The sequence below is a fragment of the Mauremys reevesii genome, linkage group 11 (assembly GCF_016161935.1).
Source record: "Mauremys reevesii isolate NIE-2019 linkage group 11, ASM1616193v1, whole genome shotgun sequence".
NCBI lineage: Eukaryota > Metazoa > Chordata > Testudines > Geoemydidae > Mauremys > Mauremys reevesii.
Window position 1 is genome coordinate 42,639,417 of NC_052633.1, and position 26,185 is coordinate 42,665,601.

Genomic DNA, 26,185 nt, shown 5'->3' on the forward strand with positions numbered 1-26,185 from the left:
TTCTCTTCTACTTATGTGCAGGTATAAATGTATGTAATGGTATTTTAACTCTTTAACCTCAAACAAAAATATAAATTATCCAGACTGTAGGTTATTTTTTTATGGTTGAAGATGGCATCCTGTCATATGTTGAGCTTGACAACAGGAATATTTGACACTTGTAACTATTTTCAGGATACCAAGGAAGGGGTCTTCAAGCTATTAAGTTAAGATATTGCACCAAGAAAGAGTAAGAAAAAGAATAACTGAAAATAACTCTTTAAGTATGTTACAGAGGAAAGATCATTAGCTCAGATATTATACAGTTCCACAGACTTCTAGCATATGTTGACAGTTTGCTATATGACAGTCCTATAATCATTTGCTATGTGTTCTAATTTCTCAAGAACAGACTGTAAGTTCCATGGTAGTGTGAATGCCTCACAACCGTTGTGGCAAAAATTGCAGTGAAATGACAGTGTTTAAAGTCCAAAAAGACGCAAACAATTACAGCATCTTACAAGGCTATACAGTAAAGAAAATAGCACCCATAAGAAATGTAAATCTGTTTTTACGTAGTATCTCATCTGAAAAAAATAATTTTGAATTTTTTTCTTCTTAGAAAGGTGCACATTTTATTGAGCTGGGGAATTGGAAAATGGAAAAGATGACAAAGCAATTGCCACCATGTGAACTATATTTGAAATTGAAGGTTTTGTAATTAGTTATTTCTGAGACTTCACCTGGTAGGGGCTGTCGTCCAGAAAGATAATTCCATTGGTAATTCCAATGACATTGGCGCTCTGAGCTCTCTTAGAGAATTAAAGGAGGATTGAAACTAATGGTCAGACATCTTTTCTTTTAGAAGAACCTATAGGAAGGGAAAATGACAGAACTGCAAGGAGAGCCATATCTTACCTTTCACAGAGAGGAGTTTGTGACGTTAGTGAGGAAGAGGAAATGCAGCCTGCATAACCCAACTGGGTAGATGTTGGGACCTTCCATTTTGATTACAGGGAATCCCTCTTCTACCGCATCAAATATCCTGAGGAACTCTTTCAGCCTGTTCCCCTCCTGGGGCTGCACATTACAGCCTCCTTTGTGGACTAGGAGGTGTGGAGGAAGTTGAAGCTGTGAAGGGAAATTAAAGCTGTTTCTAACATTAAATTCCATGTGAATTTTCCTAGTATAATTATGCCAGGTCCACAGAAGATCATGCCACGGAAAGCAGCAGTTTCCCAACTCCTGCTCTGTGTTCTGCTGAGCCCCAACCACATAAAGGTGCTGTGGTGAAGGGGTGTCCCTGGCCCCCCCAGTGAGTGATGGAAGAACAAAGCAGAGCTCCTGTTGACTCAGGCCTCCTACTTACCTTTACCTTTACCTTCCCCTGATGTACCTGCTTTGATTCCCCTGAAGCCAAATTATTGCTATTTGGGGATCATCTGGCCCCAGTGTGGTGGACTGGCTTGTGTACAACCAGAGAGAGAAGGCCTGATTCTGATTTAATTTATACAAGTCTTACACTGGTTAAGTCCCGCAAACTGTAATAACGGTTCTCTGCATTTACACTGGTATAAATGTGAGTAGAATTTGGCCTCTTATATTTAAAATACTTTCCACTGTTTCTTCATGGTGACACATTCTTTTCACTTTTTGAACTTCCAGATTTTTAGGCTGAGCAAAATTAGCAGTGCTTTCTTTTTACTAGTTCATGTTCTTAAAATGAATTTTTCAGTTGATCTGTTCTTATTTCTAGCCTGCAAATCCAGGACAACCCCCTTCACCGCTGCTCAAACACTGTGCCTCAGTTCTTGAAACCGTGGTAAAAACTGTGCCAGGTCTTCTACATGCTGTCTTTTTAATTGCAAAGGTGAAATACTTATCAGGTAATATATGTGTGTGGCTGCAAAAATACAAATATTTTTGTATTAAATAAATTAAATATTTTTCTTCCATTGTAAAGTACTGTATAACAATAAAAATATTATCTGATTTCTTCTATTCTGTTCTTTTTTAACACAGTACTAGAATTATTTCTTTCCTCTGGCTTTATTACCTGATTGTTCCCTTAAAATGCACTGCTGAAAAAATAGAAATGTAGCATTGAAAGACTTCACCTTACAGAAAAATTAAACCGGACTAGAGAGTGGATGGCTCAGGGACTGGGATAATGGAGCAGTTTCTGTCTCTGCTGTGTTTTTTGGTTGGTTTTGTCTCCAACTCACAATGACACTGATCAGAAGTATTTAGTAGCTGCTATCTGAGGTCATTACCAGCCTGTTAAATAAATATATGTATATCTTAAAAGCAAGCTATGAGGCCTTTCTATGTAAAATATAGAGAGGCTAATGGCTTGTCTACACTTGAAATGCAACAGCATTCCTCCTTCTCAAGAGGCAGTGTCTACACTGGGAGCTAGGTTGGCTTAACTGCATTGGTCAGTGGTGTGATTTTTTCAGTGTAGACCAGGCCTAAGTAAGAGGCACTTATCTTCAATACTGCCCTTTGATTTTTTTTCTCTTGTTTTTTGCTATTTTGTTTAAATCATTAGGTGATATTGATGCATCCCACAGTGTCCTACAGCATTGCCTGGAACAGAATCCTTCTTATCCAGATGCTCATTTACTTATGGCTCAGGTTCATTTGTCCCAAAACAATTTTAAGCTCTGTTCTCAGTCCCTGGAACTTTGTCTGAGCTACAATTTTGAGGTGAGTTTGATCAAAGGAATTAAACTGTTTTATTCAATCAGTTTTGTAAGACTTCTACTATAGCTTGCACAACAAAATGCATGATTTTAATACTTTTCACTACAAGCTTGGCATCTGAACACGTTTGTCAGATGAATAATTTTAATTGCAAGGCAAATTGGGAGTGTGAAGTCAGGATTCCAAATTTGCCTATTAACTTGCCCCAAGGTATCAGAATTTTCTTGTGGAGAATAGAAGAAAGAAACAGCTTTTTTCTTTTCTGATCTCTCTCTGTATAGAGAACTGGTAACAGAAATAAGTATTACAGTGTATAAGGACATACTATATAAACAGGATTTTTAGTTCCAGAGACACATTGCAACAAAGTTGTGAAAGGTTTGCATAAAAGAATATAAGAAGAGTGGTCCAAAGTCATACTGCCTTTCAAGAAACCTGGGAACATTGTTACTGTCAGTATTTCCTTGTTCCCTGATCAGCAAAGCCAGCACACTTAAGCAGTGGTGGTTCTGAAATGGCTTTCCCCACTCTTATCTATTGTGGCTGATTCAGGACTTGGTACTGTGAGGTGCTGAGAACTCTGGTCCATTGAAGTCACTGGGACTACTTAGAGTTAAGTGCTTCGCTGAGCCAGGGCCAGCATGCTCAGCAGTTTGCACGAATGAATACTGAGTGAGTATCCTGATAGGGCTTTGCTGGAAGGTAGATGATGTGAGACAAGCTGGTCTTTATTTCCTTTCTAAAATATTCCTCTGCCCAGCTTCTGTTCTCCAAACATTGGCATAGAGAAGCTGAATGAAAAAAATACCTACTGATGTGCCTGACATTTTGTATAGAGCCACACTTACTCTTTCCATTTGTTCCCCTTAATATCAAAACAGACCTGTTCAAGCAGGTAGAGTGGATGAATGCCACAGTGGGTTTGTGTGTATAAGTAAATTGCCTAATTATGTATATCTTTGAATGTTCCACTCTTTTTTGAAACTATTGCACCAGCTTACTGAAGCACATGAGGTCTTGTCTATGGTTTAGGAGAGGAGACAGAAAACACCTGTAACAAGAAGGTTCATTTTAAGTAATGGTCTAGTGCATGCCTTTTCATCTCTAGATCAGGGTTCTTACTCATGAGATTCTTTCCTTTGTATGGTATGTGGGTTTATAATAAAAAAAAAATTGTCTTGCATATTCTTTGAAGACAACTTTACTAATAGACGTAAAACTACATTTGCTAGACACAAGTATAACATGGATTAGTAGTAAGGCTGTGTGTCTGTCACGGAGGTCACAGATTCTGTGACTTTGTGTGACCTGCATGACTTCTGCAGTGGCTGGTGTGGCTGGCTGGGGCTGCCTAAGGTGGGCAGCCCCTGGGGCAGCAGCGGTTTGGGTTTAGGAGAGGCTCAGGGCTGGGGCAGGGGGCTGGGGTACAGGGCGGCGCTTACCTTGGGGGGGAGGGGGAAACAGGACTCCCAGGTTCCCATGCTCCCACCAGCATGTCCCGGCAGCTTCTAGGCAGAGGGGCCAGGGGACTCCACGCACTACCTGCGCCCACAGGCACCTCGCCCCTGCAGCTCCCATTGACTGATTCCTGGCCAGTGGGAGCTGCAGAGCTGGAGCTTGTGGAGCCCCCCTGGCTGCCCCTCCCCCTAGGAGCTGCAGGGACATGCCGGGTAAGGAGTCTGACAGCCCCACCAGCAGGGGTCCTGGGCCATGTGCTGCTGTCCGCCTCCCCCACAGCACCAGCGGGGGGCCCGGGTCACCCTCCCCCAGCACCTGTGACACCCCTGGATCACACCCCCCAAGCTCCTGCAGCCCCCTGGCCCAAGTTTTAGTTTGGAGTATATAGTAAACTTCATGGGCAGGTCACAGGCCATGAATTTTTGTTTACTGCCTGTGACCTGTCCATGACTTTTCCTAAAAATACCCGTGACTAAAATGTAGCCTTAATTGTTAGCATTTATTATCCCTTTCTCTAAATATATCTTAGATAAATAACAAATTAACAAATATTAAATTATTCCTCAGGATGCTTGATTTTTTTAACAGTAAAGCAGAATATAGAAACTGATTAATAACTTCTTATATTTCAGGTGAGAGAACATCCCTTGTATCACTTAATTAAAGCCCAGACTCAAAAGAAGATGGGAGAAATATCAGAAGCTATTAAGACCTTGCAGATGGCAATGAATTTACCTGGAATGAGAGGAGCTGTGGCTTTCTCAAAAGCAAAAAGAAATGAAATTGATGCAAGTAATCGTGTATCTATCTTTCTGGAATTGGTAGATGCTCATCGTTTGAATGGAGAACAGGTATGACAATGTGCAGTTTAATAAAATGCAGTGTATATTTGAGGTGAAATGCAAACCTCAGTTATTCCATTAACAAAGGCATCTATCCCTGAGCTAGTCCATGACAAACCCCTACAGTACTTTATAGGAAGTGTTGACTTTAGGAGACTTAACAATTTTGCAGTCATAGAAATATCTGAATTTCAAAGTTTTTTGGAGTTTGGTTCTCAGGCTGTTCTGAGACACACACAAATTTTTTGCTATTCTCAGTGTGGAGATACACTGCTCTGAGCCTGCAGACTGGATGAAACGCTTGCCCATCTCTCCTTTAATTGTGATGAGTTAACTTAAATGCCATGATCAACTATTGTGCGGTTCATAGATGTATGAGACTGTCATGGAATCACAGGGTCAGTGCTCTCTTGGCTCTGTATGGTCCCTGGGAGGAACCCCCTTCAGTGTAACAGCCTTCCTTGGGAGTCTCACTCTTGGGGGTTAAGCACTAGACTCCACTGCCTCTTGGAACCACACCTCTAAGCCTTCAGCATGCCTGTCTCTCTCCATGAGCTCCCCTCAGTGAGTCCAATAGCTGTGGACCCACTGGGGGGCTTCCGTGCCCAGAGGGAGCAATGCAACCCCAATCTCTAGACTGCAGTGACTCTCAATCAGCATAAAAACAGAAGGGTTTATTGTAAGTCCAGCATAGAAGGTTCTCAGGGGCCTTGATCATAGAAAGTCTCAGCACAGTCCATCTGGGACTGTCCAGCATCCAGGTCTCTTAGTCTCAGCCCAGAAGTGCCACTCCTCCCTGTGGCTTTGTAGCAGACTCACCGATGCAGCGCCTCCTGCTGTTCATCTGGGAATTGCTCTTTTCCAGCATACGGAGAGCCCTCTGCAGGCCAGTGTCTCGCCTGCCACTGGCCCCATGTCCCTCCCAGACCCTGGTGCCCTTTACCCCAGGCTCTGGGTCTCCCCTCCTAGGGGAACCCTCAACCCTCTCACCCACCTTGCCTCAGTGGCTACTGCCAGTTGTCCTCTAGCTCCTGCTCACTGGGGCAAACTGCAGTCTGTAAAGGCCACTCATCATTGGTCCAACCCCAGTCTAGCTGGGGTTGGACCAGCTGCCACTGCCTAACCCTGGGCTGCATCTCTTCAACCCCAGTACCTGCTTTGGCCTTTCCCAAGGCCTGCAGCCTGGGGAGTTGCCAGGCCAGAGTGACCCGGCTCCTCTTGCCTTTCCCCAGCACTGCTCTATTCCCAGTACCCTGAGCTCCTAGGCAGCCAGATCCCTCCCTCTCCTCCACAGCTAGAGAGAGACTGACTCAGCTCCTGGCTCACAGCCCTTTTATAGGCCCAGCTGTGGCCAATCAGCCTAGCTTGTCTGCTTTTACTCCTTTTCTCCAGGAGTGGGGCAGCTGCCCCACTACAGGCCTACTCTGTCTCACCTCCAAGGCTCCTCCTCCATTCTTTTTCTTCTTTCCCAGGCAAACAGATTACCTGGTGTCTCCAGCCCTTGGTTCTCCTGCTCACCAAATTCGGCTGGCTCCCAAGCTGGGAGGGCCTATAGGCCATCAGTTTCTAGGTTAGTGTCCAGGCTGTCTGGGTGCAGGCTGCTAGGAGGAGTCACATCTGGTCCTCTTCACCCTTTCCCACCACCTCGTTAAACATGCAGCACATAGGGGAAACTGAGGCATGCACAACCTTGATACAAAACATTAAGAAAATTCCCCACTTTGTCACAGAGATATTTAGGCTAATATATTTACCCAGTGTAGCTGGATCTAGCTCCATCCTGGAATTATGTTTGATTGAAAGTGTATTTCATAGTAGTACATACTGTGGTATATTCTTATGCATTCAACTTTAATGTTTGCTACTGTCTATCTGCTACTTGTTCACCTTGTCTAGCTTTCAGCTAATCAAGAGTACAATCCCCTTTTCCCTTTTAAAACATCTTAAAGTATATTGCAAGTATGTTTTTGTCCTTGGTGGTCATCCATTTATTTGCAATATAGGCTGCCTCAGATGCATTAACTTGAGATCAAGAGACAAAAATAATTGTGTTTTACAGCATGAAGCTGCTAAAGTACTGCAAGATGCCATCAATGAATTTACTGGCACCCCTGAAGAACTACGAGTTGTGATTGCTAATGCAGACCTGGCTCTTGCACAAGGAGATATTGAACAAGCCTTAACTATGCTCAGAAATATTACATATGAACAGCCTTACTTTGTACAAGCCAAAGAAAAAATGGCAGACATTTATCTTCAATACAGAAAAGAGAAAAAATTATATGCAAGCTGCTATAGGTAAAAAAACAAAACAAACAAAAAAAAAACATGGTGGTGTATACCATAAACTTTGTGTGTGAAATACTGATATTTTGTGCAGCCCTCATTTCCCTCCCCCAAAATAAGTTAAATTATTACATTTATCTTGGTAGTATAATCCATTAAAGTAGCAATGCAAAGCACCATTTACCTAAGAGAACTTTTCAGAATAAAAACCGAATGAATGGTTGATATATCAGCAATAATTTTTTAAAATAGACTCAGGAAGTCTGAAAGGAGAAACGTGCATAGTTCTGAGTATTAAGGAAAGTGTATAGTTCTCAAAATTTAAATCTGCAAAATAAAGCTATTTTAATATTTAAACTCCTGCAATATTACATAGTAATAACTTTTGCCACATCATACATAGACACCTAGAAAAAGAGAAGATACTAAAAGGGCTTTTGAAAATGAATAGTAAATGATTTGTACTCTGTTTCAGTTTTTGACTAAAAACCCCAGATAGCAAGGAACATTAGCGTATGCATTTATTTTTTTTAAAAAAATCTTTTGAGTCTTCCTGAACTCAACAGTTTGATTTCCAGTCTTCTGTGATACTCCATCAGTCACTGTACTGTTACATCACAACTGCCATAAGCAGGTTGTTGGCTTATGGAATGTCAGGTAAATCTCTTTGCTTTTATTTTTAAACATTGTACAAAGCTGTGAAGGTCTAAATTCTGGTATCCTGAGGTTGAGCATATACATTCAGTAAATAGTACTGTGGTGCTAAGGGCAAAAGTATACTTATTCTGGGCACTTCAGGCTCTCTCCTCTTCCAACAAAGTCCTCCTCTGGCCCCCTGTATGATGCTAAAGAATCATTCCCCATCAAGCAGAAAATCTTGTCCCTACTTTGCCTGCTGATGCTAACCTGCTGGCTACATATTCAGCTGTAGGCAAGAAGGTCCCCATCTGCAGGTTTCTGGGCTGAGGAAAAGGGGAAATGACTCTTGGAGAGAGGACTCACTGGAGGGAGGAATGGCCCCTGGCACAAGTGTGCCTACTTTAATACAAATCTTTAATTTCAGCTAGAATATCCAGATATGTGATTCTCACCATATGAACTTTCAAGGACGCTGAATGGATGCAAGCTATTTTTTTTTAAGTGAAGATATTTAATTCAGGATAACCTTCGCAGATTAGAATCTTTTAGAAAAGTTAAGACTCTCTCTCAGTATTAATTTTGATTATTCTTGGAAATAGCCATTCTTCAAGTATGTTAGAGTGGATTCCACTGTAGATGTGCATGCACCCCTGCATGTGAGTTTGGAATCATTTCAGCAGTATTCATCAGGGCTGCACGTGCACCCTGTGCTGCTTCATGCACTTATAAAAGAGCGTAAAGGGCAGAGCAGCCACGATCCTCCCTCAGTTCCCTCTTAATGTTCCTGACAGTGAGACAGAACCTTGACTGTGTCTCTCCTGCATCTGTATTTTGAATTTTCACTTTATTTTTCCTTATTAAAAATTTCAGTTGGATGTGCCAGAAAAAAAGAGAGTGATATATTGAAGAGGCCCCTGGTACACTTCTCTATACACCATGGTGAAGTACTTCATGTCAGCCATTGGGCACGGGCCATGTGAATCCTGTCCTTCCCATGATTGTCTGATGCCTTTCATTGATAGGCACAGCAGATGTCTCTTCTGCCTTGGAGAAGGGCACATCCCTGATAAGTGCTCTATCTGCCATTCCACCTCCTCCCGCACCAGAAAATCAAGGGATGCAAGACTCAGGCTATGCTGCTTGGAGCACATCTTATCCCAGAGAGGAGATAGCCTCCTCAGCTCCAGCTTGGAGGACATCTTCAGCAAGTGCCCTGGTAACTAGTCACCACAACTTTGGTTCCAGCAGGGAGAAGAAATCTAAAAGAACTCCAAGATCACGAGCACTAGGATCTCTGCCACCAGTCACAATTTTGGCACCAATGACCTTGACCCAGACCTTGCCCAAAAAACAAACACACCCTGCACTTCTCACTTTGGATGCTGAGTGACACATCTACATTAAGCATGAGTACAGCTCAGAGCAGACAAAACACCCATTCCACAAGGAGGACTCCAAGCCCTCAAAACCCTCCATGACATTGGGGGTCAGGAGCAAGGCACAAACAGTGAAAAAAGCCTGGGAGACTACTGCACCAGTGCCAACATTGATGACAAGCTCCACCCCCAGTACTGACTCTCTCTGACCCTTAGCCTTTTCTGGTACCAGTATATGCCTTCGAAGAGCCACACTTGCACCCACTTTTTAGCACTTGATCCAATGCTGAAACTGCATCGAACAGTACTGTCATCCCCAAGATATACTTCTCCTCAACATCTACAGGACACTCCTCCTCTACTACAAGCAAAAAAACGGAATGGTACTCTAAAGATTATTCCAGGAGTGCTTCTAACTGGGCTCTGCCATGGCCAATGCCAATATTAACTACCGCCATGGTCATATTAGCCCTATTGGGGGTCCACCTTCCCACAGGCCCCAGAATGGAATCCCATTTCACATCTTGACAGAGAGGGGGGAGGTTCTGATCACTGTAGGCATAGATAGAGCACCATTCAATGTAAATGTGGGTATGTACACTTCAACACCATACCATAAGCCTTTCCTATGCCGTCCCCCCACAAAGACAGAGAACATAGCCTTATACCCACAGTCCACAATCAGAATACCTGCTCAGAAAGCAACCCTGCTACTTTAGGAGGCACCAGTCATCCTCCTCCATTGCACACTACGCTCCTTCCCAGAGGCAACAGGTTTAACGAGGTAGTGTAGAGCCACATCAAAACTATCCCAGAGTGGACCTTCTTCGGAAACCATTTTGTCCCCCTCCATCAGGCATGATGAGAAGCTAAGGCTGGTTGACTGGCTTGCTGCCTGTCCAGTTCCTTTCCTTGCCCCCTACTTGTCCCTGCTCTCACTTTCTCTCTTCAGAGGCCCTTCTCACAAGAGCCTGTTACCAAAAAAAGTGTCCCTGTTTCACCTAGGAGCCACAGAAGGGGTCCTGCTGGAGTGCAGAGAAAGAGGCTTCTATTTCTGATATTTCATTACCCTGAAGAAGAAGGGTGATCTCCAGCCTACCTTAGAGCCGAGGAGGCTGAACAGAGATATAGATGCGCCATCTCAGATTCACATGGTAATGTTTGCCTCCGTTGTTTCATCACTTCAGGCTCAGAACTGGTTTTGGCTCTTGACTTATGCGAGTACTTACACATGGTCCACAGGAAGTAGCTGAGAATTATGGTGGGGGCCAAACCATACTAGTTCATGGTATTGCCCTTTGGACTCTCTCCACGGCACCAAGAGTCTTTACAAAATGCCTTGCCGTTGTGGCCAGACACTGAAGGGAAAAGGGCATCCATGTCTGCCCATATCAAGATGGCTGCCTGATCAATAGCAGATCACATCAGCGAACTTGGATCTGTTTCAGCTACACCCTTTCTCTGTTGGCTTTCTGCTGAGCAACGAGAAATTCTCACTTACCCAATCATAGAGTTCATCAGAGCCAGAATAAACTCCATGACAGTGAGGGATACTTACCACAGACTGATTCTTCTCACTTCAGTTGTTACTGTATATAGGGGTGTCGCACCCAGCAATGACTGTTCGGATTTGCTTCACATTATTAAGCCATATGTCTGTGCATACATTACATTATTTCTTGGGCTTCACCTGAGTCCCCTACAGCTTTTTCTCAGATCAGCGTATTCTCCTGTGAAGCATCTGATGAGCAATACTGTTTTAATTCCATCTCATAATCTTGCAGCATTGACCTGGTGGCTGCATCATGACAATGTCCAAAAAGGGATACCATTCATGGCCCTGTAGCCATCCAGTGCATTAGTCACTGATGTGTCTGGGGAGCACAACTGGAACAGCTACAGATACAAGGGACATGGTCACCAGAGGAGCTAAAACTAAACATCTTAGAATTGAGTGCTCAGATTGGTGTGTGTGTGTGGCATTCCTCCTGGTCCTGGGACAGTGTGTAGTACAGATACTGACAGAGTGTGGGTGGTGTGCTAAATTAACCTGCAAGGGAGTGCCCTCTCTGCCTCTCTGCAGAGGGAGGCAATCAAGCTATGTAAATAGTGCCATCTTCAAAGCATACCCCGGATAGCTCTGAACCTTCTGAGAGCTAGCAACGACTTGACAGATTTCCTGAGCAGACAAGCTGATATCATCCATAAGTGGTCACAGTTTAAATTGATCTCCCAGCCAGTATTCCATCACTGGGGGAATCATGTGATAGACCTGTTTTACCAACACAGAAACATCAAGTGTCTCAACTTTTGCTCCAGAAGAGGCATATACTGAGTGAATTTTTTTTACAAATTTGTTTTTTTGCAGAAAATTGCATTTTTCAGGCCCCCAAACTATTCACCAAATAATTTGCTAGAAATTTTTCTAGAGGTGAATTATTTCATTTTGTCTTTTTGTTTTGTTTTGTTTTCATATTCAGCCAATTTACTACAAAAAAGGTAAACATACAAAATGGCCAAAAGCAAAAACAAAACAAATTGTATTCACTCTGCTATAGGCATGTGTGCAGGATCCCTGCTTGGCGCCTTCCTTCTGCAATGCAATTGGGGCCTTTTTTACCGATTCCTAGTGATTGTGCTAGGCCAAGCTCATCCTTATAGCTCCCTCCCGGCTGAAGCAGTTTGTCTGATGTACCTGTTACGGATGTTCACACAACCATCAATCAGACTTCCAGATCATGCAGACGTATTTGTCACAAGTTATTCCATCTAGACCTGAAAATCACTGCAACTGAGAGCCTGGATGGTTGGCTGTCTGAGTGTCGTGGTAAGAGACTGCTCCTTCCACCTTCAGGAAATGGTAGTGTAGAGCAGAAAGCCCCTTGAGAATCATCTCCTTGTCCAAATAGTAATTAATTCTCAATGTGTGTGACCCAGCATGGCCTAGAGCTGATACTGATCCCAATACCAAAGATTCTGGGCTCTCATTTTAGTTCAGTCAAGTTTCATCTGGCAGCAATATCCCCAGATCATCCATCAATAGTCAGTCATGGTCTTCTCTCATCTCATGGTATCCATATTTCTTAAGGGCCTGAGGATTGCTTATCCACTGGGTTACAGAACTCACTCCAACTTGGGACTTCAACATCATCTGTCTGAGACTTGTGAAGACCCCCCACTTGAGCCCGTTTTACTGTGCTCCATCTATAATCTCATTCTCAGGAAGTCTTTCTAATGGCCATCACCTGAGCCACAAAGGTGAGCAAGCTTGAGACATTCATAGTGGAATCCCTGTATACCTTGTTACTTAAAGACAAAGTGGAATTAATATCTCATACAAAATTCATCCCCAAGATCATTTCTGAATTGTATTTAAACCTGTCCGTCAGCTTACCTGTGGTCCTTCCAAAACCACATTCCACACAAGGGGAGAAGAAACTGCACATTCTGGACATAACCAGAGCTCTTATATTTACATTGACATTACCAGATATTTCAGATTGTCCCTGTGTCTACATGTGGCTATAGCCAGCCACTCAAAAGGGCAGGCTATTTTTAGCACAAAGACTGTCAAAATAAGAAACACCTTGTATCTCGCTCTGCTACCACCTGGCTGATGTACCCATCACTCCAGTAGAGACCAAGTGACAACCTCAGTCTGTTTCAGAAATGTGTCGCTATCTGCAAGACTGCTACATGTCGCAATCTGCTCACGTTTTAGCATTATGCACAGAACTGCTAGATCAGAGGCCAAATTGGGAGAGCACTACTCCAATCTCTCTTGGACTGATGTTGGTCATGCCCCCATCCTGAAGAGGATAGTGATTGCCAGTCACCTAGGCTAGGTCTATACTATGGACTTAGCAGCAGCACAGCTGTGCTGCTGTAAGGTCTCCCATGTAGCCATCTTTGCTGGCAGGAGAGAACTCTCCTGCCAGCATAATTAAATCACCCCCAATGAGCAGCGTTAGTTAGGTCGGCTGGAAAGCCTCTCAGGTTGACATAGCGCTGTCCGCACCAGCACCTTGCCAGTGAAACTTGTTTTTTTCACACCCCTGACCGACAAAAGTTTGACCGACAAAAGTGGTAGTATAGACAAAGCCCTCTGCAGTAGGATTCGCACTGACGCATACTTGAAGAAAGAATGGTAACGTACACTACAGAACTGTTCTTCAAGGTGATGTAGTTAGATAGGTGCCGTGTCTGGTTCTGTAGTAGCAGCAGAAAAGATCCTGTGGCCTATAGACTAACAGATGTTTTTTTTGGCATGAGCTTTAGGTGTGTGGTGAATACCTCACTGGATCAAGCACTGGAAATTTCCAGCAGGTGTGTGTATATATAAGCAAGCAAGCAAGAAGCAAGCTAGAGATAACGAGGTTAGATCAATCAGGGAGGATGGGGCCCTGTTCCAGCAGCTGAGGTGTGAAAACCAAGGGTGTGAATCCCATGTCCTAGCCTCCATCTATGCTTTCAGAGTCCTTGGGCTTCCAATTACGGGGGAACTGGGGGAGGGTTGTGGCACTCCCCCCCCCCCCCCCGCACCCTTATGCCCTTGCATGGGAGTCACAGGTTGCAGACATGGTCTCGATGCTGTTCAGTAGATCCTCATGTCACACACATGAGGCACATGCATATCTACAGTGGGATCCTCACTGAATACAATATCTCATAAAACTATGATTACTGTAGGGTAAGTAACCACTGTTTACATATTTTTCAAAGTACCAATATTAACTTAAACTAGATTATTTTTGTTTTCAGAGATCTGGTGGACAAACTGCCAAGCTCACATACTTTTCTTCTCCTTGGTGATGCATACATGAATATTCAAGAGGTGAGTATCTGCATCATGATAAAAGATGAGCAGGATAGTCGAGTAATTGTCTGTCATTAGCAAGTTTGATACAGTCTCGCTTTCTGGTTCTGTTAATAGGTGATCAGGAAGCAAAATGTGTGCTAAGGAAAATTTAAGGTCTGTTTACTGGCTTAGAATATATAAATACTATATTCCTTTTAATTTAACTTCAACATTTAGAGACTAAATAATATACTCAAAATAGAAGGCACCTCAGGGATGACCATCAAATTTGGGATGGTCAGGGAAGAGAATTGCAACCTCAGCGAATAATCAAGCGTTGGTAAGTCAAATATTGATTAGAGATCTGTGAGTTGAAAGTTAAAGTAAATTCACTTCAGAAATGAAGTTGGACAAGGTTGGAACAGTTCATTCAAGCTTGAAGGAAAGGTGTAAATTCCAGAAAGGCCAGGATGCCACAAGAGACCCATTCATTGCTTAGAAAGGCAGTCAGCATGTGGAGTGCTTGCAATTGATTTTAAATCTTCAAGCAGTAGGTTGGGTCAACGTCTCTGGGACAGAAAAACTTGAAAGTATAGGTCACTGCGATACAAAGAGTAGGTGATGAACCCTACCCTAGGGCATAAGCATTTGTCTTCAGTTTGTTTGGATCATTTATCCTTTTAAAAAGTGAACTTCAAAGCAAAAATGGAATTTGAGTTCAACTTGGATTTATGCTGAGCTTTCTGACTGACAAGGCTGAATGGAAGGGAAAGACATTGAGTACAGCAATAAGTTTTTGCATGTGCTTTTTCATAACTTCAGTGAACCAGGAAACACCAAGAGAATTTCAGATGACAGAGAAAAGATTAAAGGTTAATTTAAAACTTTGTTTCTGTGCTGAGTTCTCACAGCCCAGTTAACGGGAATTCAGCACAAAAATGTGTAAATCAGTATGTTATTGAGTCTGCTGTCATCTTAAGACAGTCTGGTAGAGACCACCCTGAGAAATCGCATAATTTGTGAAAAAATTAGTATTGAAGCTTGCTTTGTGGCATTAACAGATTGCTGAGAACGTTAGCTCATTATAGGCCTTTTAGTATAGTTTTGTGAATTTACTATCTGTTTTTGTTCATTACTGTTCTAGCCTGAAGAAGCCATAGAAGTCTACGAGCAGGCTTTAAAGAAAAACCCAAGAGATGGAGCTTTAGCAAGTAAAATTGGAAAAGCCCTAATCAAAACTCATAACTATTCAAAGGTATGTTATGAATAGTTCATAGACGTGCTGTATAAATGGATTATTGTCTCCTTCAATGTTAACTTGTTTTTCTAGTACTCATGCAGATAGAAGCATTTTACTATGAAAGTTCCTAAAAAGTGGTTTTTCATACTCCTCAAAATGCCTGGAGTGTTGAATGTTGATTTTTCTCTTAATCAGGGCCAAACAGACCTGCTAATGTCTCATGGAAAACTTAAAAAACATTCTACTTAAAAATAATTAATATTTTTCTTCCCTTATTTTTCACTGCTAAAGACACCTACATAAAAATAAGGTCTTTGTTGCTAAGGAATTCATCTGTTCCAGACTGATTATTTCTTTCCTGAAGTTATGAAGCTCTGTCTGTGATATCCTCATCAGAGCCAAATAATGATGTCACAATTGAAGGATTAGGACTTCTGGTTGAAAATAAGCAACTGCATCATAATGCGTTAATAAAAGTTTTATATGTTTTATTATTAGTATAGCATGTTTCAGAATTACAAGATTCAGTTAATTGAATTTGCCATCTTGTAAACAAGGACAGTCCATGCGAAGAATGTGGAATAAATATCTCTCAAAATATTCTTTGGATTCTTCTTACTTTTTTTTACTGTAATCCAACAGTATTGTATATCAGCACAAATTACTTTGACATACATTCTTTGCAGTTCTTGAAGTGTGTCAATGTGGATTCCACTCTAGGTGTGAATGCATAGTTCGTATCGTCCAGAAGTCAGCAGTTAGACAGTCTGTTTAGGACTGCTGAATATCACCAACCACAAATGGTCTCTGAAGTGCTTCATCACCCCAGTATTTCACTGCTGGGGAAATCCCATTATGGACTTTGGTGGCAAAGAGAACATGAAGTGTCCTGTCTTTTGCTCCTAGGAGGCATGAGCGTCGGATCCTTTCAAGAGTCCTTTCTCATAGTATGGGATCAAGATTTCATGTATAAATTTCCCCTGATCTTTCTGATACTAAGGGTGATCAGACAGGATGCAATCATGCCACTGTTGATAGTTTGACATTGGCCAAGACAATTCTGGTTGATATCCTCAGAATGTCTGTTCAGCCTCCAATAGTGCTTTTCATCTGTCTAGACACTATATCTCGGAACCAAGATCAGATATTTGACTAAGACCCAAAATTGCTACACCTGACGGTCTGGATGTTTGCAGTGTTGTCATAAGTGTTGCTGTGTACTCTCAAAAGCTTGTCTTTCACCAACAGAAGCTGCTTCATTAAAAGATATTCCCTCCCCACTTGGTCTCTCTAACTGACTGGATGTTGGCTAGTTGAGTGCAACTGACTGTTTACTACAAATACAAGAAATCCCACTGCATAGCATAAAACTGTCCTCATGGAAAAGTGGAAAAAATTATCTATGTGGACAGCCGTTGAAGGCTCCTAGGTCTATAATCCTTGATTATATTCTACGTTTTTGAAACACTTTTTGGACTTTCATTTAGTTTCGTTAATGTTGACCTTATAGTGATTTTTGGCATGCTGTCCCTCCTCTGGTACAGTCATGTTCAGTTTCCTCTCACCCCAATGTATCCAGAGATTTTCAGTCTTTAACATTTCTTGCTGAATAACCCAAAGGAGAGTAGTGCCTAGGCTTGGCTGGGAGTTAAGTGAAAACCTATTTTAATCCCTTTGCTTTTTTTGAGGCAAGTGCTCTACAGTGCTGCCGATATTTAAGCTGAAAGAGGTAGACAGCTTAATTTTTTTGACATACTTTACATGTGTTGTAATGTAATCTTTTTTAAAAAAAAAAAAACAACCAAAAACAAAAACCTTGAAAATAGATTTTGAAAATTAAACATCAATGTACTTAATTCCAGTTTTAATTCGTCTTTTTTCGTGTAACATATAAAGTCATACATTTGAAAATAAGTTTTCTGTAACAGAAAATATTAATGCTTATATTTTAATTTTTCAAATACTGTAAGTATAACTGTTTGGAAAACAGAATATATAAATGCTTTCCCCACATTTTGTAAAAAGAAGCTTGGAAAATTTCTGTTTAGAATCTGCTCTAATTGTGACCACTTCAGTAGAGCTGAAAGCAACCCATACGAGGGTATCCAGAAGGTTTTTTAAACTGTTGTTAGCCTTCATTTTCTTTTCTGTACAAAGGACCAAATCCTGATGCCACAAATAATGGCTCATACAAATCACTACATCACTTTTTTAATAGGACTGTCCTTGCTAAGAACCTATTTTTGTTGTTTCCTTGAAGACACTAAATTCTTTTTTTTTTTAAATAAATCTTCCCTCCCCACCCCCTTTTTTTTTTAAGAGCGCTAGCATCCCCTCCATTTGCAGATGTACTTCAAAATTTGGCAGAGAGATAACGCTTGGGTTCTTCTGTCTGTAAATCAATTCAGATTTGGCTATCAGCTCTCAGGATAAAACAACAACAACTCTGAATGATGGAGAGGTGCTGTTTAAAAAATAGTGTGTGGTCATATAATGAAAGATTTATCATAATGCAGAGGCCCAGGGAGCAGAACTAAGATTGCACAGGCAACCTTACATTTTGACACTTGTTAACTTCTGAGTCATTCACTTTGCAACCTAAAGTTTCTTTTAATATAGTTTTTGTATGTAATTCTAGATTGAAATAAATATCTGCTGGTACCAACTTGTTAGTGTTTTTACAGGACATTTCAGTTTATAATTGGGGTGAGAGTAGAGCAGGTAGTTGCATCATTAAGCAACATTTCATTAATTAGCTAAGTGCGAGGTATTATTTTTAAGATTTATTTTAGAAATCTGATTTCCATAAATGTATTAAAAGTTATTGGTTTCAGGCAATAAGTTATTACGAAGCTGCACTGAAAAATGGTCAACAGAATATCCTTTTCTATGATCTGGCTGAACTCCTGCTGAAACTGAGGCAGTATGAAAAGGCGGAAAAAGTACTTCAGCAAGCTTTAGACCATGAGCCTGGTATGAAATAGTCATTTTATTTACAACAAAAGAGAAATATTGGGGGTGAAATGGGGGGGTTCTGTGTGATTTTTAGGAATAAATGGGTAAAGTGTAGATATTTTATCTTATGAACTTTCAAACTAGTGTTGGCACTGTACTATGAGAATTGCATGTAAATTAAATTTAATTCCATTTAAAGGTGACCAGCAAAGGATTTTTAAAATAGGGAGTTCAAACTTCCTTACTGCTTTATCATGTGTAAAAGCTTTCTGAAAAGTCTGTTGTTATTTATCTTAGAAATAACTTTTAAAAAGTGAAATCTGGTCAACCTGGTTTTGTTAGAAGAACACTAGGAGATATAAGATATGTTTGTTGTGTGCTCATCACAGCTTAGTTTGAGAGGTGAGGGTGTTTGAATCTTTAACACCTTCCTTTATCTTTAATCTTCCTTTATTCAAAATATTAATTGTTCATTGAAATTAAATAACAAAAATGGAATTTTAAAGGCTGACTAAAAATCCCTTATTAGCTCAACATTCATACTCTTGGCTTTTGTGATGTCACTATTGCTTCAATTCGCTAGTCCGCCAGCCTAAACAGGATCTGAATGTTAAATGCAGAAAACAAGCTGGAAAAGACTTCACATGTACAGTTAATCTACTTGTTTGGAATCTGATTGAGTTAGCCAAGGCCATCTGGCTCTGGCTAACCCAAGAGTCATATTTTATACAAATTGTGATTTTTTTTTTTCTGTAACAGGAGAAACAAACTACCGCACCATCACCTTTCATATTTTTTATACATCACAAGGAAACAAAAAAGCGCACAAGCCATAATTATTTCCTTTGTAGATCCTCTTTAAGAATTTTTTTCCTTACCTGACAAATTATTATTCCACTGGGTGACGTGAAACAGTTATATAGCATTTTTATAAAATGTAGTATTTCCTTAGCCAAAATAGAAATGAAATATTTTGTAATAATCTACAGAACACTAGAAAATGTATGGTGGAGAGTAATTGTGCACTAGATGGGAAATAGAGACAGAAAACATACTAAGCCATCTAACCTACTTTATTTACACACAAAGCTCCTTAGAGACAGCCTGCTTAAAGAGTGCTGCTCATTGTACGATGTTTTAGAAAATACACTTTAGTTTTAGGCACCTGTGTATTTAATACAGAACTGTATATTTTTATTTGGAAGTAATAAAATCTCTTTGGTAAAGTAGAGATATAAATAGGCCCTAGATATACCAAACTGTAAAGCAGCCATTCTGTGTCAGTTGGGAAGCAGATGAAGATTATAGTATATGATGGAAGTGCTTATACTCCTCAAAGCTGTTTCTTCCATAGTTTCTTTCACAACCACTAAATAAAAGTAGCTTGCAGCTTTTTCAGTAGCCCTTGAAACATTTAGATAAAATAACCAAAGCTGTGCTTTCAGTACTGTCTCCTTTCTATCAAAAATCCATCCAAAACAAGGTGGTTCTTGAGAGTTTAGCAATAGTTAAGTGAAAGCACCATACAACCCAGTCCTGCTCCCACTGAAATAGGACATTTCCTATTGATTTAATGGGATCAGGATTAGAACCTTAATTTGTGTAGCTTATTCAAGACATATTGGAAAGCCTTTTTTCCGTCTCATGCATTTGAAACTAACGTGAGCTGAACTAAACACGCAACTCCTTTTGACTGAATCTTATGCAGATCTCCAGTCCAATTTTTTCCTTAACCCTGAAGGTGTGCATGCACAACTTCATCTTTCAGTTATGACTCATCCACAAGGTGTCATTGAACTGTCCAAAGGAGGCAATTCCTACTTTAACTTTTTGTTTCATATTTTAATATTTTAACAGTGAATGAGTTGTCCTCTCTAATGGAAGATGGACGTTACCAAGTTCTTCTAGCAAAAATTTATAGCAAAATGGAGAAGACAGATGAAGCTATTGTTTCTTTACAGCAGGTAAAGAAAAAATAAGTATATTAAACTTTTAAGATTTTGTGGGGAGGAGAAGGACTTCTAGCATTCTCCAGAAATAAATTGGATAGCAAAGTGGCTAAAGTAGAAAAGAAATAAAAATTAACTAGAGAGTGAATTGCTAGGAGGATTGGTAATAGGATACAGACCTTTTTACCTCTAGGTTAGTGGTTTGATATTGACTGAAAGTGTTACTGTTGCTAGCTCTTAGGGGACCTGTGAATTAAAGGTCTGAAGTCCAAGTCCCAGCCACATGTTCATGTAAAAGCCACCATTGTTTCAGCAGAGTGGCTGAAGACTGGGCATGGAGTCAGAGCTAGCAGTGGCTGCCTTAGTTCAGGTCCAAAGCATGCGTCTGAGCAATATGAGGAGTTTGTGGGAGCTATGCCTGTAGCCCAGGGGGTCTCAAACTTTTTTACTGGTGACCCTTTCACACAGCAAGCCTCTGAGTGCAACCCTCCCCCCCCTTATACATTAAAAACACTTTTTAATATATTTAACAACATTATAAATGCTGGAGGCAAAGTGGGGTTTGAGGTGAAGGCTGACAGCTTGCGATCCCCCATGGAATAACCTTGGGACCCCCTGAGCGGTTCTGACCCCCAGTTTGAGAACCTCTGCTGTAGCCTTTCTATGCATAGAGTAATTGAATTTAAGTTGCCATCCAAGGGCAGCATTAAGGATAAGAACTGGCGCCACTGGGGAGTCTAAAGTTAAGACCTTGAATGGGGCTTGAGGGGAGAGCTGTAATGGCTAGAGAAAGAGGAGCAAAACGGTGGCAGCTAGAGACACAGTCTGGAGCTTTGGAAAAGATGTAGCACCTCTCCACAACCTGAAAGTTGATCTGACCAAAGAACCTCCTCTCAACTCATTTGCTGAAAGACCTAATTTCAATGTGTTGGGCTCCAATGATTTCCTCCACCACATGCACAAAAACCTAGGGCTGAACTGCAGATGCGGGGAGCCTGGGCAATATCTTCTGAGCAGTCTGAAAAATTAAACTAGGTGTATTGCCCAAAGGATGTTTGCATAAAAAACCCAAACATTATATTTTAATCTATTGTAACATTTTGGTATTTCATATCTCAATAAGAAATGCATCAAACCTACTCCCATCTCTTATTTTTGCTTCTTCCTTGTCTCATTCTCTTCCTTCAGCTTTTTTCTTTTTAGAGTTCAGTATCTTCTCCCCTCAACTCTCAGTAACTTTCCCTGCCAACTGCTTTCTCCATTTCACCCTTTATTTCCTTGTGTTGTCTCTCCCTCTGGCTCCTTCATATTCTTTTAGCGTGTCTCCTTTCTTTTAATAACTACTCTCTTCACAGCCTCCCTCTTTGCTCTCCCTCTTCTATCATATCCTCAGTGTCTCATTCCCTTTTGCCACTGACTGTGTCTGCTTGCTTCCATTCCCCTCAAGCTCTCCTTTCTCCCACTGCTGTCTGCCCACGCCTGCCACTTTCATAGAATATCAGGGTTGGAAGGGACCTCAGGAGGTCCTCTAGTCCAACCCCCTGCTCAAAGCAGGACCAATCCCCAGATTTTTACCCCAGTTCCCTAAACAGCCCCCTCAAGGATTAAACTCACAATCCTGGGTTTAGCAGGCCAATGCTCAAACCACTGAGTTTTGTCTGTTACTAAAATACCCATGCATTAATTTGCTAGTCCCAACTGTACATTCAGTCACCACCTGCCACTCATTCATTCTCTCTCTCTGTGTCATTTAATAAAAAAATCACTTACACTGTTAGGCTATGTCTATACTACACACCACTTGGTGGCAGTGTGTAGTATATGTGGAGCTACATGCCATGGTGAAAAGCACATCTGCACTGCTGTGTGTAACTACTTACGTCAGTGAAAGGCTCTGGCAGAGGGTATGCAGGGGTGGGGAAGGGAGGTGCTAGTGCTTCAGCAGCTCTCCATTGTTGGAATCTTTCACTGTGATGAGCAAAAGCTCTACCAGTTTCCTGCTGCCAGTGTCTTTCCCACAGCCGGGGAAGGGCTCCATCAGTGAGAAGCTGGCAGAGCTTTTCCTTGCTGCCAGTCTTTCCCTGCAACGGAGGAGAGATAGCGGGACACTACATTGTTAAAAATAGCAGTGTAGGTGAGGAGGCATGGCTTGGGCGAGTAGAAAGCCATGCAGGGTATGTAATCGAATACATACCCACACCCTTCTGGTGTGTCTTTACTTGCCTAAGTCGTTCCTCACCATCTACACTGCTGTTTATTCCCATGATGGGGGTGGGCTACCCACGTATGTTCTCTACACACTCCCGAAAGAAGCATCCAGTATAGATGTACCTATAGTGTGCCATCATCTTCCCCACCCCCCATGAAAAAATCTAGAAATATTGCCCAGTTTTCTTTCTAATTTCCTCCACTCCACCCTGGTGGAAAACCTACTTTTCAAGAAACCAACACAATTATATTGTGTAGATTACATCTACTTTCTTGACATGTAGGTGGCAAATGATGGTGCTGGCACACAAAATAAAAATATTTTCTTCTTAATGAAGCCCTGTATAAATGGACAGAGGGTCTGTATTGGACAAGGATATAGGTTATCTCCATCTCTTTGGAATAATAAATGTTAAAAAGCTTGTGTGTTTTAAGAAAAACAAAAACAACAAGAAGTAAAATACCAACCTGTGATTGAGTGCATTGTGAGTTTGGGGAGAAGAATTTTCCTTTGAAGCATTTTTTTCCAACTAAGGGAGAGCTGGTAACAAACTTGTGAATGCAGTCTCTGCATTCACAACTTGTGCATTTTTTGTCAAATTATATTAACAATGATTGTTATTATCACGTTAACTTTCTGCTACCCTCATCCTTTTTCCCCCCAGGCTCGGGAATTGCAAGCCAGAGTACTCAAACGGGTTCAAATAGAGCAGCTGGATGCAGTTCCTGCACAGAAACAGTTAGTAGCTGAGATTTGTGCGGAGATTGCAAAACATTGTACAGCCCAGCGAAACTATGAGAAAGCAATTAAATTTTACAAAGAAGCTCTAATTCATTGTGAAACAGATAACAAGGTCAGTTCTGCCTCAAAAATAACTATTTTATGTCACCTTTTATTGAAAGTCTTGTCATCTAACAACTTTTATTGCTGAACTACAAAGTTTAAAATAAAATATGCCTTTGTTGTTGCTTTAAGATGTAGAGACAGTCTGAGTTCTTCTTCTACTTATTTCTGTCTTAGGGCTTGTCTTCACTGCAGTGGTAAATAGTGTTGCCCTTAACCCAACTCCGATCCACTCTCACAAATCTATAGCTCAAGTTAAGTGGTGCTATCAGCGTGACCTAGTTGACCTGTCAGGAGGTATGGGTTGAATTTTAAGTGCTGCTGAGGCTTGAGCTAATAATGCAATTGGGAATGCAGGCATAGGCTACAGCTTGAGTTTTCACAGCTCCTCAATTGCTAATCCAGTCACTCTGTGTAGTTCAAGTATTGTTCCACAGTGTGACCCCTCCAACTTGAACTAGGCTAGCTCAAGCGGAGTAAATCACACTAACTGTTGCAGTTACTATAAGCCCTTTGAAATATCAAGTCTTTACCTTCCTGTTTTTCCTAGCTGACTGGATATTACTGGGATAGTAATATCATAAGAGGATGGAAACCTTAACTTGTTTTTTTTTTTATTACCTAATTTGAGACAGAGAGATGATTAGCCAGATTGATTAGAACACTGTTTTATTGAAGTTAAAGGTTTTAACAAAAACACTGTGACTCAACTTCCCTTTTCCACTCAGTTGAGTGCTGGGAAAGCTACAGCTCGTATTTCAGTTTCTTGTGATAAGTATCCTATTTTCCAGAGGGGCTTCCAGCAAAAGTAGGGATGGCTTGATATATGTAAGGAAGAATCAAGCAGGAAAAAATCCCTTTTTCCTACAAAACTTGAGATCACCTTTTTCACATAATAGTGAAGAAGTGCAAAAAGAGAAAAGCTAGTGGAAAAATGAGCCTTTAGACAAAATGTAAAACAAAACAAAAAATTGGTTTCTTGTATTCAGAGGCAACTTGTTTCAAAGATGTGGTAACATACATTATGGCCCAGTATTTGATTGAAGCTTGTTGTAGTACAGTAGCTAGAATGTGAGTGGCATATCTAGAAATTACCCAGATACTCCAGGAGGACTGTGCATTTGGAAAGGTTTTGTTTGTTTGTTTTTGTTTTGTTTTGTTTTTTCCCATTTAAGGCAATAGGCAAGGTTTTAAGTTACTTTTCCCACCCCTTTAAATAGCCAATACAGAGATCAAGACTAGGGAAATTTGCTTGTGTTTTCTTGTTCCTCTATAGCTGAATTTTGGATAACTTGAGACTTTTCTGTTCTGCCAAGAAAACAGATTGCAAGGCAGGAATTGCAATAATTTAATGCAGAGGAGAATATAACTGGAATGAGTCTCAATACTGGGTAATCATAAATACAGCTGAGATATGCTTGTGACAGGCTGTTGCATCTGTTTTTTAGTACAGCAGTAGGAGCCACATTCCTGAGTTCTCCTGACTCACTCTGTGGCCTTTGGCATGCCCCGTCTCACTTTCCTAATAAAATGAGAACTATAGTATCCTATCTCCCTAGGTAGTCATAGTAGAGTAATTTAGTAGACATAAAAAATAAGCATTTACATACTGTTCAAGTAATTATTAATAAATAGGGTGACCAGACAGCAAATGTGAAAAATCTGGATAGGTGTTGGGGGGGTAATAGGAGTCTATACAAGAAAAAGGCCCAAAAATCGGGACTGTCCCTATAAAATTGGGACATCTGGTCACCATATTAATAAAGAAAATATGTTGCAAAGACAGTTCTGATTCAACAAGTTCAAGATACAATTCATTGCCTTCAAAAGTGAGATCAAAGGGCCAAGTAGAACTTAACTGGGGGTCATGATTACCTTCTTTTTTAAACCTTTGAACTTAAGCAGCTGCATACAGTGGGAGTAACAGCCAAATGTCTGATGCAGCTATTTTCTCACACACAACCCTGATTGAATTTCCCAGCATCAAGAATGCCACAAATGGAACCTGATCATATTCCCATGTAAGTCAATTGGCAAAACCCCCTTTGGCTTCAGTGGGAACAGGATTAGGCCTTTGGGGTTCTTCCCCGATGAATTTTTCCTAGCTTTATCCAAAATTGCCTATGATCGAACCTCAGTCCCTCTGATGAACTCCCCCTAAGTAAGCTTTGGTTAGTTAATATTTATATAGCTGTTGCATCTTCAGAAATAGATCAGGATTGGGGGGCCAATGTGCTAGTCTATAGAAATGTATATAAAAATATAGTTTGACTCAATTGCGTATACTCTAATAATAATCAGAGTATATTAACAAGACGCTCTCCTTCGGTTGGTTGAAAAGACTTAACTTTTTCCATTAATTTTTGTTTAGAGAGAAGTCTGTCTATCTAAGGTATAATATGGCCACCATCACTACGGTATCTGAGTGCCTCACAGTTTTTTGTGTGTTTATCCCTACAGCACCCTTGTGATCATGCAGTAAGTCAGAGAATTGAACCCAGGTCTCCTGAATTCTAAGCTAAAACACTAACCACTAAACCATCCTTTCTCTGTTACTTGCATAAAGAGGAATACTTTTATATTTTTTCCATCTCCAGGTAATGTTGGAACTTGCACGTTTGTACCTTGCACAAGATGATACTGATGCTTGCCAACATCAGTGTGCATTGTTACTGAAGAATGACCAAGATAATGAAGCAGCTACAATGGTTAGTGAGTTGTACTAATTTGATTTGCTATATCAAGAGGACTTCAATGCTAGAAAACTATTTAATATATGTATAGAGAATATCCATATGTATTTAAAAAAAGTGTCTGGAGGAGATTTAGTAAACGAAGATCAACAACCTATCATTAAGCGTTCTTTAGATGTTCATTTACATCAGATCATCATCCAGCATAGTTT

The 26,185-nt window shown here is 40.8% G+C and overlaps 1 protein-coding gene across 6 annotated transcripts in view; it reads left to right on the top strand.

The window, feature by feature from the left end:
* The window catches only part of TTC21B (tetratricopeptide repeat domain 21B), an 83,559-nt gene that overhangs the window by 33,865 nt on the left and 23,509 nt on the right, over positions 1-26,185 (top strand). For all 6 annotated transcript variants that reach the window (XM_039494708.1, XM_039494707.1, XM_039494712.1 and 3 more), the window contains 10 exons: positions 1,736-1,865; positions 2,531-2,688; positions 4,776-4,994; positions 7,045-7,283; positions 14,048-14,120; positions 15,229-15,339; positions 18,159-18,297; positions 20,137-20,243; positions 23,102-23,290; positions 25,878-25,988. In XM_039494708.1, the coding sequence (XP_039350642.1) occupies positions 1,736-1,865; positions 2,531-2,688; positions 4,776-4,994; positions 7,045-7,283; positions 14,048-14,120; positions 15,229-15,339; positions 18,159-18,297; positions 20,137-20,243; positions 23,102-23,290; positions 25,878-25,988 (1,476 nt within the window). The remainder of the gene's footprint in view (positions 1-1,735; positions 1,866-2,530; positions 2,689-4,775; positions 4,995-7,044; positions 7,284-14,047; positions 14,121-15,228; positions 15,340-18,158; positions 18,298-20,136; positions 20,244-23,101; positions 23,291-25,877; positions 25,989-26,185) is intronic.